Source organism: Miniopterus schreibersii (assembly GCF_964146895.1).
Source record: "Miniopterus schreibersii genome assembly, chromosome: 12".
NCBI lineage: Eukaryota > Metazoa > Chordata > Mammalia > Chiroptera > Miniopteridae > Miniopterus > Miniopterus schreibersii.
In genome coordinates, this window is record NC_138112.1 from 3,242,677 (window position 1) to 3,260,854 (window position 18,178).

An 18,178-nucleotide genomic window follows, 5' to 3' on the forward strand; every position below is an offset into this window, starting at 1 on the left:
CAGTGCACTGAAGGGATGCTGGTTCGATTCCCGGTCAGGGCACATGCCCAGGTTGTGGGCTCGATCCCGTCGGGGGCATGCAAAAGGCAGCCAATCGATGTTTCACTGTCACATTGATGTTTCTCTCTCTAAAAATCAATAAAAACAAAAAAACTCATGGAACCCTAGCCAAATCATGTTTCTGCTTAGTCCCTGACTTGTTAAACGGGTCTGTCATCTATGCCATGTGCCTCAGGGGAAGTTTGAGGGCTAAATGAGTCAGTGCAAGTGTTTCGAAAAGGTAAAGTGCTATACCAATATGAAATATTTAAGAAGTAAATAGTATTGCTCTGGCCAGTGTGCAGAGGTTAGAGCGCCGGCCCATACACCAAAGGGTCTCAGGTTCGATTCCAGGTCAAGGGCATGTATCTGGGTTGCAGAGATTGTGCCTTGTCAAAATCCTTCAATGGCTTCCCATTCACTGTCCCTAAAATAGTGCATTCTTTAATATGGCATTAAATGCACTTCATGATCTGGTCTCCACTATCTCTGGGCTGACCTCACTACTCTTCTGTACCTGGCGATTCAGCCATGCTTACCTTCTTTCAGAACCTCCAATGTGCCACTTTCGCACAGGCTGTTCCACCTGCCCAGTATACCTTGTGCATTCTGCTTAGCTAGTTCTTATTTTTCTGGTTACTTTAGTTATTAGTTCTTCTGACAGCTTCCCTTTGGCCCCCTCTCAAGTGCGGGTTAGACTCTCAAGCATTACCTTCCACTCCCATTACAGCATGTCATATTATTCTAAGTGCATGCTTAATTACCTGTCTCAGCTGACCTCTTGTGACAGTTAAATACAGTCTTGTTCACGAATGCTTCTAACAGTTAGCATAGCGCCAGGATTTAGGAGACACACAGTAAGTATGTGAGGAATGAGCTGTTAGTGGTGAGCCCTTGGCACACTAGCTCTGAAAGAGCCTAACCAGTTCTCTACTACAAAACAGGACCTTAGGGGTTAGGGTTAAGAAGGCAAATAGTAACAGGCCTGGTGAAGTCAGGTGGCCCCTTGGAGGAGTCCACCGCTATTTTACCCTACAAAAATTCTATCCTTGCAAGATTAGCCACCATACATCATAGGTGTGCTGTATGGCAGAGGGGGAGGAAGCAGCAGCGAAGTGAGTAGTAAATGTTTATTCTGAAAACTTTCTGGGGTGACTATGTGGTTTAAAAAAAAAAAATCCCATTACATATAAATTAGACATTTCTTAATTTTAATACAGTTTGAAACAGAGAAATTCATAAAGATCACCATTATTGTAGTATCTTTTTAGTCTTCTGCTATGTGTATTTTAAGTTATTGAATGTCCCCTGGCCACTGTGGCTCAGTTGGTTGGAGTATCATTCTGTACATCAAAAGGTTGCAGGTTTGATTCCCGGCCAGGGCACAGGTGTAAGGGAGGCAACAGATCGATGTTTCTCTCTCTCTTTCTTAAAAAAAATTAAAAAATCCTGGTGTGGCACAGTGGTCAGAGGGTCGGCTAGAGCACCCAAGGGTCACAGGTTCAATTTCTGCCTGTTGGGGCGAGTGCAGGAGGCAACCGATCGATGTGTCTCACATTGATGTTTCTCTCTTTCCCATCTTTCCTTCCCTTCCATTTTCTAAAAATCAATGGAAAAATATCCTTGGGTGAGAATTTAAAAAAGGTTACGGAATGCCTTTTGAAGAGGCAGTTTCAGCTTTGACCACCTATGCTTACTGCAAAAGTAGTGTTAGGCATTATTTCCTATCTCAGAAGAGTAATGGTCTCTCTGAACACTGTCTATCACTTACTAAGCGAAAGCAGCGGTGTTCTAAATGTAGTGGGAAAAGCTGGGATTGACAGGATAAATGTTTGATACTGGTAAAGGATGAGCACTGTGCTGTGAGCCACGATGCTTTTCCAATATGCGCTCATCTTCTGGTTATCATCAGCTGGTACTGCATGTCTGGCAGGGGCTGTAAGAGTTACAATGGATTCATAAAGTACCAGTGAGCCATTCAAAGATGGTTAAGACCCCCAGAAAAGCCAATGAATGAATAAGTCTCTCCTATATCAATAAAATGGCCCAAGATGGTAGACTGACAACCAACCACTTCTATTTATTTTAGGACATAATATACTTTGTTGATCCATTGATGATACTAAATTATAACCTTGTTTATCCATAGGGTATCTTATTTTAGCAAAGATAGGTTGTAAAAATCATAAAACTAGATAGATTAATAATGATACACATATCAAAATTAGATGAAAAATGGAGGTCATGGTTCTCATTCACTGCCTTGGCGTTAAAGATGTTATAAAGGAAAAACAACAACCCACCAAATATCCCAATCTTTACAGACATAGGTATCGTCAAAAAGGTCTTTCTCTGATTTTAGCAAAGAGAAATCATCCAAATTTTATTCTTTAACTAGTGATAATGATTTAAGTCTAGCACATGGTAATGCTGTTTCTCTTACTGCAGCAAGTTCTACTTTTCTCAAGGCCTTTCTCCCAACATTTCTGGAAATAAAATATCCTATTTCCAACCTTCAAATTAAAATGTTATCCTCATAAATACATGCACCAGGCTGTTATATTCACATATATGCTTTCCATTTTCAGGCTAAGCAAAGGCATGCATTTAGAGCTGTATTAGTGTTATTAAAGCAAAAGACAATCCAACTGAACATCAAGAGAAATTATGACCTTTCCATGCAGTATTTGATACAGAAAACATTGACTTTGACATATCTTTTTTTATTCATTACAATTCTGATCACTCGTGGTCCAAGAACATTGAAATAATAAACCAAAAAGAAACAGATGTTAAAGATTGGTCTTCAAACATCATAGCCAATGATGCCACGCTTGCCTATGATCTCGCCAATATAAAACCACATCCACACCTCAGTGGCCACCAAACCATTCAGCAACGCTTCCTGGGGGGGAAAAAAGCATAAACTTTAATGTGCATCTTTTTCTTACATATTTAAAACTATTATTTTCCAGGATTAAATGACAGAGAATATAAGGATGCTATTAAAATTAGGAGGCAGTTCTAGTCAAAGTCAAGAATTACTGATGTTAACTTTGTTCAACTGCTTAGATCCTCTGAACTTTCAATTATGTAAGGTAAGCAGTTCAGAGCTTATAAATTCTTTCAAAGCATTCTTTAAAGATCTGAACTGACTTAACACTTTCATTACTAGTTTATGAGACGCTTTATGAGCCCTAAAACAACCCACATCCTGGAAACAGCTGACACGTTCAGACAGGGCATTCATATGAAAGGAGGCTACGGGAAGAAGGCAAGTCTCTGAATAGACATTTCTATCTGACTAGGGAAAATCTGTTGGAAGATAAAAGGCTCTGTCTTCTCTTTAGACATCATTTTTTGCCTAACTCTTGTATTTAGTAATTATTCAGTTTCACAAATCAATGTTTTACTGCCCTGAAGAGAAAAAGTACAGATGGTTCCAGAAAGCAGTATTACATGTAAGTGCAAACATGGATCTTGAAGCTGTGGAAAAAAATACCTTTTCACAACAAAATCGAACCTTTTCCTTTTAGACCTGAAAGTGAATTCTTCCTTTCAAATTAGACCAGAAATATTGAAAGTTTCCTGAAAAATAACCGTATTTTCCAGGATGTAGTTTCTCAAGTCAACAATAATTTAGTTATTTAGGGTTTTTTATCCTACGCTTCAATCACGCAAACAAGCATAAAACACAAGTTCTAATTCTTGTGGTCTTTGTATTTTATCTCCACAGAATCCCACAATCCTTCACACTGTATTACATGCTTGCTAGGGTTTGATATTATCCTTCATATGAATGTTAGCTGTCTGACTGGGATACATTCTAAGAGAGCTTTAGGCCAGATTGGGGATAGTTATAGGATTATAGATGAAAAAAAAGTACAGAATCAACAAAGTAAGCCCTCCTATTTTAGTATACAAACCAAAATAGGAAGGCAAAGAAAGTTGCCCAATAAAAACACTCACTTCTTTTTATAGAAACAGAAAAGGTATATAAGCCCAATCAGCAGTCAAGAAAGAGATTATCTCTCATCATGTTAGTTTCAGCTTTACTGGAAAATACATATATTAATCAAAACAATCAGAAAAATCCCAAGGGAAGACATTTTCTATTATGCGTCCATTTTCATTTATTTATTTAATTAATCCTCACCCGAGGATATGTTTTTTAAAAAAACTGATTTTCGAGAAACATCGATGTGAGAGAGAAACATTGACTGGCTGCCTCCGTATGTGCCCCAGGCAAGGATCAAACCCATAACCTTTTGGTGTATAGGATGACTCTCCAACCAACTGAACCACCTGGCCAGGGCCATAAGTTTTCATTTAGCACATAGTTACCTTAACTGTGAGCTGTTTGAAGCTACCAGTTTGAGCACTGCGGACTATTTTTTTCAAGCTCTGAATAGCTGTGGGGATCTCAGCAGGAGTTGGAGGAATCAGCTCCACCTTGGCATAGTGCCAAAATGTGGCCAATCGAGGCTTTGAGTAAGTCACAGCAGCTGGAAAACAAAACAAAACAAAACAGGATGAACTCACTAGAGACCAAAAGAAGCAGATGTGTGGGCTGGACACAAATATTTATTCATGCATCACATTCATTCACTGCTTGCAGCAAATGTGCACCCGGTGTGAAAAGTCAAAGCAGTTCCCTGGTAATAAGAGGCTTTTAAAGATGCAGAACACCTGTGTCACAGGGAAGTTCAATTAGGCAGGAACTATAAGCAAATTCAATTATGCCAGGACTTCACTAGTGGGCAGCTAGTACTGCTACTTTATTTATGAATGGCAAATCTAGTTAACTGTAAAGTTATGGGAAGTTGGTTTCAAAAACAAGAAAACAGCAGCAATGTAACACTTTCTTGGTAGAGAGACCAGAAAATTTGGAGGAAAGAGGTGTGATAGGGAAAGAAAGGAGCAGAATGGCATCCTTCAGACTAAGATAAAAATCTGTCAAAATATTGGCTACAAATCCAGATGGAGTTATCCATTTTTGGCACTCATCAATATGTGCTGGATCAAATCTTTCTTTAACAAAATCACAGCTGATCCTCCTTCAAAACATCACAAATAACAATAATACCTATATGTATTGTTAAGAGCAGCCAAAACTCGAATCTATTACCAAGATAAATTTCCTCAAAGTATTTACTATTTCAAGAAAAAAAGATTTTTAACAACTAGTGTAGATGTGAGACTATGCTAGTGATTTCATCAAGAGGAAGGCATTTTATTAAAAAAATTACAAGACAAATGTAATAAAAACACAAACGCACGAATATCCATAGAGTATCTATTGTTCAAAGATAGATCCAAGGCTTCTGGTACTTTTCCTATTATTAACTGCCTGCGTTTAGTATTTCACTACTCTTAGAATCACTATTTCCGTCATCCTCTATTTTAAGGCTATGGGTAAATTTTTTTTTAATTGATTTTAAGGAGAGAGGGAGAGAAAAAAAACATCAATTTGTTGCTCCGCTTATGCATTCATTGGTTGATTCCTGCACGTACCCTGACCGCCACAGAACCTGCAACCTTGGTGCATCAGGATGATGCTCTAACCAAGCTCTCCAGCCAGGACAATGAATGAATTTTTAGGCAGACACAAAGCTCTAAGAGAGTTCTAAATAGAATTATAAATGCCTGAGGGTGAGGCTATCAAAAAGTACAGTCTGCCCAGGCCGGTATGGCTCAGTTGGTTGGGAATCATCCCATGCACAGAAAGGTTGCCCGTTTGATTCCCGGTCAGGGCACATGCCTAGGTTGTGGGCTCCATCCCCCACAGGGGTCGTGAGGGAAGTAGCTGATTGATGTTTCCCTCCTTCTCTCTCTAAACATAAATGTTTTAAAAAAGTACAAAGTCTGTGTAACTCTCTTTAAAATTTAATCATCAATACACAGATATTTTATCCTTTAAAAAAAAATCAGTACACTGTATGCAAACTGTACTCTAACAGAGAAGTTACAGATAGAAAAGCAAAGCAAGAGTAAATCCTGTGGTACTGGGTTAGAGTTGGAGACATTCAAGTGAACTCGTGTTTAGTTTAATATATGTATACAGACAGGTACAGAAACAATTGTATATATGCATGTATACACATGGTTTTGTGTGTACATACACACACACATACACCCCTGTTCACTAAGAGGGCCTGGAAGCAATAATATAGTTTAGTAGCAAGGAATATATCCAGTTTCAAAAAACCATTGTCCAATAAAAGGAAGTAGGGCTCCTTGGAGAAATGGCTGATTCTAAGGCTGGGCAGGGAAAAGATGAGCCTGAAGAATCTTGCAGTACCAGGAAGTCAAAAGGACAGAGGTGCCAAACTCAAAGAGTTCTCAATGGCTATGGCTGCAAAAATTTGAGCACAAAATAAATAACATACTGCTGGAAGTATGACATAAATGTACAGGAGTCCATACAATAAGTGATTGAACAAATAAATAAATGGGGAAGACACAAATCTTTCTCATAGAAGAGTTCCACTTAAATGTACGTCGATCCTCTGTCCTGCAGAAGGAATCCCTGTCGATGGAGCTGCTACGCCTCTCTCCCCACCCCTACACCACGGGCTAGACTTAGTTACGTGTTTCAAAGAATAGAAAGGGAAAAAGAGTAACTTTACAGTGAAGAAATCTAGCAAATATTACCTTAACATTAAGTGATGAAAGCTAATTTCACCAGCGACATTGTATGGATATCACACACGTCCTGGTATGTGATTAGAGCACTTCACTTTTGTGGTCTTTTTTTGTCAAAATCCACAGCTCCAGACTAATCATGAGAAAAACAGCAGACAAATCTAGACTGGAGAACATGCTTATAGGATACCTAGACATACTCATATAGATAACTCAAAACTGTCAAGGTCATGAAAGGTAAGGAAAGACTGGAAAACTGTCATACACCAGAGCCAGGGAGACTGACAGCTCAATGCAATGTGGGACCCTGGGCGGGCTCTTAGAACAAAGAGGTTAATGAAATCCAAATAAAGTCTGAAGTTTAGTAATAGGAAAAAACATACATATTCTGAATTTTGTGGGAAAGTTTAATGATAAAATTACTTATTTGTTAACATTCTTTGTCCTCCAAAGGAATTAAGAGACATAGTAATTTTTTGTTTTGTTTAATCCTCACCTGAGGATATTTCTTCTATTATTTTTCAGAAAGTAGAAGGGAGAGAGAGAAACATCGATGTGAGAGAGACACAATGATGGTTGCCTCCCACAAGCGCCCAGGGGCTGGGGATGGAGCCTGCAACTGAGGTACATGCCCTTGGTCAGAACTGAACCCAGGACCCTCTAGTCTGCGGGCCAATGCTCTAACCACTGAGAAAACTGGCTAGGGCCAGATGCAGTAATTTTTATTATGCACTTAACATTCACATTTAATAAGCTGAGTTATGTTATAAAGCAAAGTACATTTCCACTTTAACATTCTGGCCCCAGTTGACTTCTGAGTACTTTTGGAAGGACCACCACCATTACCTTGCAATTATTCGCAATAATAGAGGAAAGGGCTTACCTACATCACAATAAAGTTATTTTTGTATTACCTTTATTTTCGGGTTATTATTAAAATGAGTTTGCAATTCCCCAACATGCACCATCTAAATGATGTGAAAGCCACTTGAAACTTAACATCATCCAAAGTTCAAAGAACGAAGCCCCTAATCCTTCTTTTACTTCTGTAAACTTGCAGAGCTCTGTCAGACAGATGCCTTGATGGCCGTAGGAAACTGGAGCTCTCTAGGAAGTGTGGGCTAGCAGACTGCGGGAGAGAATAGTGATTTATAGTTCCTGGCACTGGGAGGCCTTCAGTAACTCACTGTTCGGCTGCGATGGAGGAAAGGAGGAGAGAACGGAAAATGCCACAGTGTACTTAAAAAAGTCTATCCACATTTCATAATCAAACCCGGGCGAAAGCCACTTAAAGAGATCTGCTGACGGGAGTACCGACCCCTAGTGAGAAAGCTTCCGTCAGTGTAAGTTCCCTCACTTCGCGAACAGAATGAAAAGCCTGCTACCGAGCGACAACGGAAACACCGACCGAGCGACCGCTGCCGGGCTGTGGCCGCCGGGGCTGGGAAACACAGCTCCGGAGCCGGGGAAGCGGCAGCTGCGTCCAACAGAGAAAGCGCGAGTGCTGAGCGCAGGAGCAGGGCTGCGTCCACACGCCCGTTCGCCCTGCAGTCCGGCTCCCCGAAAACCCCTCCAGAGCCTGCCAGTGCAGAAGCTGAAGCCCGTTCAAGCGCTCACCCACCCCGGGCTTCGGCAGACTTCGACGCTTTGCCCAGAAGCCGACGACCGCAGGAGGCCGCCTATGTGCTCCCGCACACCTCGGCCCTCCCTCGCCCGGCCGCCCCCGACTCGCGCGCCCGCTCCCACCCTGCAGGCCCGGGGGCGCGGGCGGCGCCGCGGGCTCCGCACCCTCCCGCCCTTCACGGTGCAGCTCGGGCCGGGCGAGCGGGAGGCGGCTCCGGCCTCGCCGCCCCGGCCCCGCGGGGCCCCCCCGCCCGCCTCCCCCCCGCCCCGCGGGCCCGTCCGGCGGCGCTCACCGTTCACCAGCGCGGGGGCCTTCTCCGCGAGGTTACGGATGAGCTGGGCCATGGCGCCGGGACGGACACTCGGCCGCTCGGAACGACCGGCTGAATGTCACCCCTCGGAAGGACCCGCCGAAGGACCCCGTTCCGCTTCCAAGGTCAGGCCTCCGCTTTCGGCGCCGGCCCGAGATAGTCAGGTGTCCTACTGTCTTCCCGGCACCTAGCTGGTTAATTTCGTTTCCAGCCGCAGAGGAGAAGGCGCGCACGAGGGGACGCGGTCGGAGCGCCCGCGGGGAGCACGCGGCTCCGCAGGGAAGCAGGCATCTCCCGGGGCAGCCGCGCGGAGCCGGAAGCCGGAAGCCGGGGGCGGAGGGGCGGGGAGGCGCATGCGTCGGGGCCGCCCGCGTTCCCGACCCGGCCTCGCGCCGCCCGAGGTGCTCTCGCCTTTGGGACGCAGCCGAGTTGGGCTGGGAGGCGCCGCTAATGCGATCGCGTCTCAAAGGCAGAGAGGGTCCTAGGCCGCACTTGAGAAGCTAGGGGCAGAGCAGGCGCCCACGGCCTTTCTTTAGCCGATCTTTTGTAATCCGGGCTTCCCCGCGTCCGGAGTCAGCACTGGAACCCAGGCCCCCCAATTCCCTGACCAGCCACAGGAAACTAGGCGGGAATCAGGGACATCACTCTCGGGGGGCTCCCAGTGTGCCGGCCTGTAAGTCAGGGAGAGGCTCCTTTCAGAGCGGGTCTGATAAATGCCACGTAGCTCGCGAGGGCAGAGGCGGGGTCTGGGGCCGTGCGGACCCGGGCAGGCGTTCAAGGAGCCCTCGGGCCCGCGTGTAACAGAACAGCGCGTACTGCAGAGCTGAGGCTTTATAGCTGAGCATGACTGGGAGAAAGCGAGTAGTAGGGAAGTGGCATTTGGTGAGAAAAACAGAATATGTAAGGTACCCTAGGGAAGCCTGGGCAGAATCCAAACCTGTGGATTGATGGGGTGGAGGTGGACAGAAAATTAGGAGCCAAGAGCAGGATTTCAGTGGAGTGACTCAGCTGCCTTACACTACAGAGAGGTCAATTAAGGATGGGTAAGTTAATTTGGCAATATGGAAACATTAGATGGAGCAGTTAAAAAAAATTAGGATAGAAGCCAGAGTGAATGAAGAAACATGGCTATAAACGAAAACAAGCCAGAAAACCAAATAGGGATGTGGAAGCAATTGAAGATAGAGAAGGGGGACTGACAAAATCCCTGATGAGGCAGGAAAGAAGGTTGGAGGGATTAGACTCGGAAAGGTGGGGCCTTTCCCACAGATGGGATGATGGGAGAGAATTCTGAAAGTGAAAATTCTAAGTCTCTGTCTTTCTAGTGAAGTTGAAGGCAAGGTCACCTGAGTGTGAAGGGTAAGTGGGAGGGTGGGAAAGAACTTGAGGAAAGAGGTTAGAGTTAGGGAATAACAGTTAGGGAATAACTGTTGGAGTTAAGGACACAGAAGGGTTTTAGGCAGTGCTAGAAACCACAAGTTTGTGGTTGCATCATTCTAAAGATCATGTCATTTTTCTCCAACAGTGGTCTGTGGTTTGGATATTGGAGCAGAGGGGAATGACAGGGTTAATCTAGGCTGAGGTCTTGCATGGCAGAGGTACAGAAACAAGGGGCAAGGGGAACATGGTAATAAATGATTAAAATGAGCCCGGCTGGCATGGCTCAGCAGTCGAGCATCTACCTAGGATCCAGGAGATCTGGGTTCAATTCCCGGTCAGGGCACATGCCTGGGTTGTGGGCATCATTGATGTTTCTCTCTATCCCTGTCCTTTCCTCTCTCTGAAATAAAGGCATATTAAAAAAAAACTTAAAAAAGATTAAAATGAAAGACAAAAGTGAAGCCAAAAGTGAGCTGATTAGGAGATTCATCTTCCAAAGATTACAGGATCCAGAGGTTACCTGGGAAGGCAGGTTAGGTCGGCCAGGTCACAATTTGATACTACCTTCAACAAAAGTGAAGGTCAGAGTTCTTTACATTTCCAGAGGGATTTCTGAAACTGCCACAAGCTTTTAATACTGTAATAAAGGACGGGATAACAAAGGTTATAAGTTAGGTGCTCATTTATTAAATACAAGCTTTGAACAAACACCCCCAGGTGAGTTTGACAAGAAATAACCTTCCTGGAATGTTTCAAAACACAGTTATGTTGATCTCAAGTTTTATTTCAGTCAACCTTTTTGTTGTTTTTGTTCTTCATTTTTTGTTTTGTTTCTAAGTTCTTTTCCTGTTTAGCAGTTAGAGCACGTGCATTATGTACTCAAGTCATCAACAGTGCAGCATCAGCCTCTGGCTGGTAAAGGCACCCCAGCAGACTTCTGCTCTGTGCAACAGCTGCTTAGCAACTGGCATCAAATAAAATAATGACGCTTTTGTAGAGTGTGATACCAAACAGCAACTGGCACCTTTACCTGCACCATTAAAAACAAAGTTTCGTTCAGGTTTTACATATCCTTTAAAAAAAGACAAAACCAGAATGCTTGATAAAACCTACTTAATTTTCCAAGTTTAGTATTATCCTCTTAGTAAGCAATATTAGAGCTGATTAAAGAGTCTTCATTTTCCTGTTGTACTCCAGCAAAGCCAACACAAAACTAGGTCTGTCAGAGAGTCTGCTCCAATAGATTTTGAGCTGCTTCATAGTTCCAGAAAACAAAACACCTCTTTAAGCTTCCAAGTGCATATATGCACTGCACTGTATCAAAATGATAATTTTTTAGTCTCATTTTTGGGATGTTCTTAAATTATTTGGTTTCCTTACCAATAGTGGACTTAAGCTATGCACTTGCCTTTGTAATGAGTTTAAAGACATTTAGCAGCATTAACAGTGCCATAGCCATTCGTAAGTTTCAGGAAAAGGGCTTAAAAAAAAGCTTGCCAGGACAGGCTTACAATCTGAAGACTGAATACGGAAGTGGAATACAGATACAGATACAAACATAGAGGTTGTTGACTAGAAAGATGCTGGGAACAGCTGCCTTCTGAGGTTTTGTGCCCATTTTCCCTCCAATTTTCTCCTATAAAATTCTGGTCTTCTTTTAAAAATGAAAACATCCTATTAGATTGGGTTTGGAAGATAAATGCAAGTAGGTAAAGGCTTATTTTATACAGTTCATTCTCAGTAGAGGAGGATAATAAATATGACATGAAGCTTATTTTAAGGAAATAAACAAATCCTGTCAACCATGCCTTCAGGGCCCAGGGAACACTGAATTTACTGCCTTACATTCTGCCACTGGCATGCCTTAGACCTCCCTTTAATTTTCAAGCACAGCAATAGGCAACATCTTTATATCTAGTGTGGTATGCCCTCTGATTTGTGGTTTTTCAGCTGATACCATCAAAAACATATCAAGGGCTGTTGACAGAAACCTGGAATATTATGAAACTGACATCTTATTTGAAAGACACCATGGTTAACAATAATGTCCTCTAAATGAAGCAATGATCCATTTCCAGACCATACCTTTTTCTTGTCACTTAGGGTATCTTTGGCCTAATAGGTACAGTGATACAGACAGTCCATAGGGGACTGTGCCTCACTTAGCATGATGAGCTGCACAATTGAGTAGGGAACTCAAGCTCAACTTGTAAAAGTGGGGGCCCACCCACCTACTAACTACACAGGGCTAAGTTGATATTTAAAATGGTTTGTGAACAAAGCTGTCCTCAAATTCCTTCTTTGTTAATTGCTGACCTAAGGCTGAGTTAGAAGCAGTTCTTGGAATTCAGGTCATAAGCCCAAATGTTAACTATATACATTTCAGTCTCAGAATTTTGTCTAGAATAAGTGTGTTGGTGGCCATACACTGCATACATCTTACCACAGAAGAGACAATTTAAAGTGGGACTCAGTTTACGCTAAACCAGTATAAAAAAGCACATGGTGTATATACTGAGATACACTGTTGATATTAGTGTCTTAAAATTTAGACATTTTTCCTGCTGACAATATTTGTCGTCCAACATCTTTACTCAAGCATAGCTCTTGTAGCAACTGATTTCCATAAGCTGAACTGGGCCCAACAGACTCCTCTATTCTTTCACCTCAGGATTTTTTGAATAGTGTCAAAAACTGCAAGTTTGTCCTGTTAATCCTCCTAAAAATATTGTAGGGCTATTTTCTGTGGTAATGACAACCCCATGGGGGATTGTTTGTTTTCCACTGTATCTCTGAGTTACAAGGTAACACAAAATTAAGAGCTATCAACAGAATGGCGTAAGATTCCTTTCTTCACCTGCTTTCATGTGAAAGGTTACCCTGTAATACTGTAGAGCTGTAACAAGGGAAAGAGCTGAAGTCTGGGTTAGGAAGACTAGTCAATACCTTGATAACAGGACTTTCTGACAATACCAGCTGTCACTGAAATATGCGACGTCATATACTTAAAAGCAGTGCTCACCAAAGATGTCTGAGCAGTTCTTGGATGAGAAATAGTAAGGTTGCAGGGAGTTTTGGTAGTTGAAGTTAATATAATTTATGGCAGGAAAGGGAAGGAGGAAGAATAGGATAGAAGCAGAGGGTAAACATTAGTGATGATTCCTAATCTTGGTGGTGCTAGGAACGGATTTTCTGCAAGCCAGGAGAGTATACTGTCAAGTTCTTAGGAATCTTAATTATCATAATTAGAGCAAGACTGGTTCTCCAATTTAGTAAAGAAAAAAAGGAACAGAACCCAAGAGAAATCACAAACAATTGTTTATCTACACTCTGGGCTGGTTTTGGTTTTTTCAGGTCACAGTATTTATTCAAGTTGCTCCTTTTGTTGTTTCCTCTCTGCGAGCCACCGTTGGATTTTTTCTTTTAGTTCTGTGTTTGGCCGGATCTGGTCCATGGTGAGGGGACTACGGTTAAAGGGATCTGTTTGGTCACTGGGACAAAGAGAGAAAGGAAAATGGGGTTATTTCCGTAAGTTCTAACATCCTAAGTCCAAACTAGAACACCTGGGGTCCCACTTTGAGACTGAAGCTAGAGTGTGTTAGAACTGAATGAAGTGCTGAGTGGAGGTTAGAAAGAATGACACGGGCCCGGCGGGCGTGGCTCAGCGGTTGAGCGTTGACCTAGGATCCAGGTGATCAGGGTTTGATTCCCGGTCAGGGCACAGGCCCGGGTTGTGGGCTAGGCAGCCAATCGACTCCCTCACCATTGATGTTTGTATCTCTCTCTCCCCCTCTCCTTTCCTCTCTCTGAAATCAATAAAGATACCCCCCCAAAAAAAAAGTGACATGAGAAAGAATGATTCAGGAGGTTTCTGTTGTTCTGTTTTGTTTTTTTTTGCAGATTATCTAGCTACTTTGTCTTTCTGCTTCTTAACTGTATTTCAACATTGTTCAGATACCTGATTCAGTTTCCCTCAGGCAGAGGCCCTGCACACTCATGTCAGCACAAAGAGCTGTAGTTTTAGTGACGGGCTCTCAAAACAGAATGAGATGTTAAGGGAGAAAGCCTTGTGAACTGATTTAGCAGCTGACTGCTTACAAGTAGATGCAGTTTATGGTTTCCTGACAGGTAAGGAGGTTTATAATATACTTTAAGGGCTGATATATCTTCTCTTTTTTATTCTGAGGCCACAATAAAATAAAATATAAATTTTCACTCACATTTTGGAAAAGACATACCACCTAGCACAGTATCATGCATATAGTGAATGCTTAATACCAAATACCATGAAGTCGAAAATATTGGGGGGGCCCAATATTTAAAAAAACATATTTCCACTAATTTGGGTCAACTTATATAACTCAATCTTACATAGGCAGAGCCCCTCAGTCCCCATTTCTACATAATGCTGCACTTGAAACAGGTGACCTGGAAAAACCCCAGACACCAGGATCGAGCACAGCAGCAGCCCATATGATGCCTATAGTTTAAAAAACCTGAATATTAAAAAAGAAGACACCCCTATCTTTATATTTTATAAAATTCAAACAATTTCAAGCCCACTTATACTCTACGTTAACGTATTTTATAACATATGTTAACAGAAATTACTTCCTTAAGGAAGGAATAGATAAGGTTAGAAGGAGCATTTCTCAACAAGGTGTCTTGGTTTGGATGCTTAAATCCTTAACAATCAAGTGATGTACCTCTACCAATGCCTCCCCAACACGGTAATAAGTCAATTCTGGGGCACCTACTGGGTGTACTACACTGTACTTAGGAACATGGGAGAAAAGATGACAGCAAGTAATCATACATCTGTACAACCAAGGCTGCTTTGGTGGGCTGGCGCACCTGAGCAAATGTCTGGCGATGGTGGACCTGTCCACAGTGACTCTGGAGGATGGCAGCACCACAGGGTCAGACATCAGGGTGCTCATGATGGGATCCAGGAACTCGTCACAGGCATCTGCATAGGTCTCCTCCTCCTGTTGCTGGAGGTCTGCTAGAGACTGAGCACAAACACCTAGCAGTTGAGGTGAATTCACAGAGCAGATGAATTCAAAATGCTCACTGACTATACCTTAAAGGGTGTATAGCCTTAAAGAGTATATATTAAAGGTAGTGACAATGACAATTCTCAACTTTGTTTTCTAAGCAAGCCAAGATGGGTATTACGGGAGCAAATTTAGCATCTAGCCCCCATTCTGAAACTTCAATTTGGCTCAGCTGCTAGCATTCATGACTGAAAATGGGTTGAAGTGTTAACAGGAAAAGAAGCACATGACATCTTTCTGGCAACAGTCCTGCTGTAAATGTCATAATTCAAAAGGGGATGGGGTGGAGGGCTATTATTTGCATATAATTACAGTCACTCATGCAGTCTGTGTATGAAAAGCAGTTTCCGGTTTTAGGTACAAACAGGTATAAGAATTTAAAAGTGGCTTCAACATTTGATTCTTTCATGACTCTAGTTCCTCAGGGCCCTGTCTGGCTAAACAGTAGGCAAAGATGGAGCCCAACTCAAGAAATAAGTAACTCAGTGAAGGGAAGACTGGTATCAGTAAGGAAAGTTTTCTATCAGATGCTGTGCCATGATTTTCCCTTTCTCATAACTGCTAATGAAGCTCTGTCATACTCCAGCCAAAGGGGTTGTCAGCTAAATACAATACAGTATTTTAATCTTTAAAATGTATGGCTAGTCCCACATCAGCCAACAACCAACCACAAGTATAGAGAACAGAGAAAATCAATAAAAATCAATGACTAAAAACAACTCATCTTGAATTCTATTTTAAAAAGCTCTCTGCATTAGCAGTGTGGATTTTCCAGTCTATCAGTAACACTGCACAGAAGTTCCACAGACACAGCCTAAGAAGTCTGCATGTCCTTCTCTTCCAGCAGAAGCTTCCTAAATCGATTTTTCTGTTCTCACCCTCACACTGACAAGAGTAGTAGTCCTGTCCTGGCTGGGTGGCTCAGGCGGTTAGTGCACTGTCCCGATATGCCGAGGCTGCGGGTTTGATTCCTGGTCAGGCACATACAAGAATCAACCAATGACCCATGAATAAGTGGAACAGCAAATCAATATTTCTCTCTATCCCCTGCTCTCTCTCTAAAATCAGTAATAAAAAAGATCAATACTAATAATATAGTATAGTATAGTATAGTATAGTATAGTATAGTATAGTATAGTATAGTTCTAGTTATTGACTAATCATGTTTATATTTTCTCAAGGCAATGATTCCCCCACCCCCTAAGAGCAAAACAGCTGAGTTCACAATGTGACTTAAAAAAATATATATATATATATTTTTATTGATTTTTTTAGAGAGAGAGGAAGGGGGAAAGAGGGAGAGAGAAACATTGATTCACTGCCTCCCATATGCACCCTGACTGGGGATCGAGCCTGCAACCTGGGCATGTGCCCTGATTGGGAATGGAGCAAATGACCTTTTGGTGCATTCAACCGACTGAGCCACACTGGCCAGGCCAACAATGTGATTTTTACAGAACATGTTAATAAATTATCCTCCTCCTCACCTTGATTCTCTCTGCTAAGTTGCTGAAAGCCACAATCATATCCCCAGGCTTATTTATTTTCTTCAGGACTCGGACTGTCTGTGCAAAGAGAGTTGGGGAATAGGAACGTCCATCCTTGGGGACAGTGGCACAGAAATTCTCCTCATCCCTGGAAGGTCAGCAGGGGGAAGAAATGGAGTATCAGAGAAGATAACCAATGCGCTGAGGAACAAGGGTCCCCATCACTTAAATGCCATGAATGTTCTTTTGATAGAGATTCCTTCTAATTTTTAGGTAGGAAGTCTATCCAGTATTCTGTGGCCTTAAAAGAATACTGCTTTTTCAAACAGTGGTACAACCAGCAAAGTTTATCTTTGCACAGATCAAGGCAGAATGTTGGAAATTCTGAACAATGTCCCACAGGTCATACAAAAATCTCATTATTTAAAACTCCAGAAGATTCTTTCACCAACCAACTAGAAACGAAACATTTTTTTTCTGTTTCCACATAATTACCAACCAGTCATTCCATTATCAAAACCCCAAATTAAAACATTAGCATCCCCTCTGGCTTGCCCAAGTTAAACCTCAGGTACCCAAGATTTAAGTAGATAGTGCAGATATCTGATACAAGCTGCTGGGGTCTGAAGTCAAATTCACTGAAGTCCTTGACTTTTAAGGCCCCCATCTTGGGGCCAACCAGGTGCTGCAGGAAGTAGTTCAGCATGGAGATGATGCGCTCAGCCAGGAAAGGATGCACAAAGAGTGATTTGATCTCTGGAAAAAAAGCCAGACTGTAAAAACTCAATTCATTAGCAATCTTTTATGTCTTAGAGTTTTGCTTGGAGACCTCTGGGGACTACTATTTTTAAAAATTACATAAGTAATACATTTTCACTGCAGTAATATTAGAAAATATAGACAGGCAAAAGCAAACAAATAAAATACAAAAACTATCACCCAGAAATACACTTTTATACAGTGTATTATACAGTTAACCCTTGAATAATACCAGTTTGAACTGCATGGGTTCACTTATACACATATTTTTTTCAATAAATACTGTAAATGTCTTTTTCTCTTTATGATTTTTTTTTTTTAAATATATCTTTATTCATTTCAGAGAGAGGAAAGGAGAGGGAGAGAGATAGAAACATCAATGATGAGAGAGTCATTGATTGAGCCAGCAACTGGGCATGTGCCCTGACCAGGAATCGAACCCCGATCGCCTGGATCCTAGGTCCGACCCTCAACCGCTGAGCCACGCCCGGCCGGGCTATGATTTTCTTAATAACATTTTCTTTTCTAGCTTACTTTATTCTAAGAATACAGTATATAATACATATAACTTACAAAATACATGTTAATAGACTATATTATCAGTAAGGCTTGAGTCAATAGTAGGCCATTAGTAGTTAACTTTTGGGGAGTCAAAAGTTATACCTGGGTTTTCAACTGCGCAGAGGTGGGGGTCAGTGTCACTAACCTCCACGTTGTAAAAGTGTCAACTATATACATTTTAATACAACTTTTTTTGTTTGTTTGCTTATATTCACAGAACCTATCACTAAATCTTTCTAAAACTCTTCACCAGAAATGTAAAACTCTCAATAGGATGATTCCTAGCAGTTCTGCATTTTGGGAAATGTTCTCTCTG

General features: G+C 42.1%; 2 protein-coding genes across 4 annotated transcripts in view; both read right to left on the bottom strand.

Annotated features, from left to right (window-relative positions):
• Positions 1–2,741: 2,741 nt before the first annotated feature.
• On the bottom strand, positions 2,742–9,345 carry ATP5MG (ATP synthase membrane subunit g). The gene is made up of 3 exons (XM_081153043.1): positions 8,601–9,345; positions 4,384–4,544; positions 2,742–2,944 (listed from the first exon to the last, which is right to left on the bottom strand). Exons 1-3 carry the CDS (start codon positions 8,650–8,652, stop codon positions 2,846–2,848), a joined length of 312 nt encoding a protein of 103 aa, XP_081009169.1. The 5' UTR covers positions 8,653–9,345; the 3' UTR covers positions 2,742–2,845.
• Positions 9,346–10,662: 1,317 nt separating this feature from the next.
• UBE4A (ubiquitination factor E4A) overlaps positions 10,663–18,178 on the bottom strand; it is a 49,386-nt gene continuing 41,870 nt past the window's right edge. For all 3 annotated transcript variants that reach the window (XM_081155486.1, XM_081155488.1, XM_081155487.1), the window contains 4 exons: positions 17,118–17,298; positions 16,543–16,690; positions 14,853–15,010; positions 10,663–13,489 (listed from right to left, as the gene is read on the bottom strand). In XM_081155486.1, the coding sequence (XP_081011612.1) occupies positions 13,363–13,489; positions 14,853–15,010; positions 16,543–16,690; positions 17,118–17,298 (614 nt within the window). In that variant the 3' untranslated portion in view covers positions 10,663–13,362. The remainder of the gene's footprint in view (positions 13,490–14,852; positions 15,011–16,542; positions 16,691–17,117; positions 17,299–18,178) is intronic.

Bases quoted from the DNA above. Each gene is read 5' to 3' on its own strand.
- ATP5MG (XM_081153043.1), bottom strand. From the start codon at position 8,652: ATGGCCCAGCTCATCCGTAACCTCGCGGAGAAGGCCCCCGCGCTGGTG. The intron at 4,545-8,600 runs GTGAGCGCCGCC...TTTGTTTTCCAG, and splicing joins GGCCCCCGCGCTGGTGAACG to CTGCTGTGACTTACTCAAAG. The intron at 2,945-4,383 runs GTAACTATGTGC...TTTCCCCCCCAG, and splicing joins TCAAACAGCTCACAGTTAAG to GAAGCGTTGCTGAATGGTTT.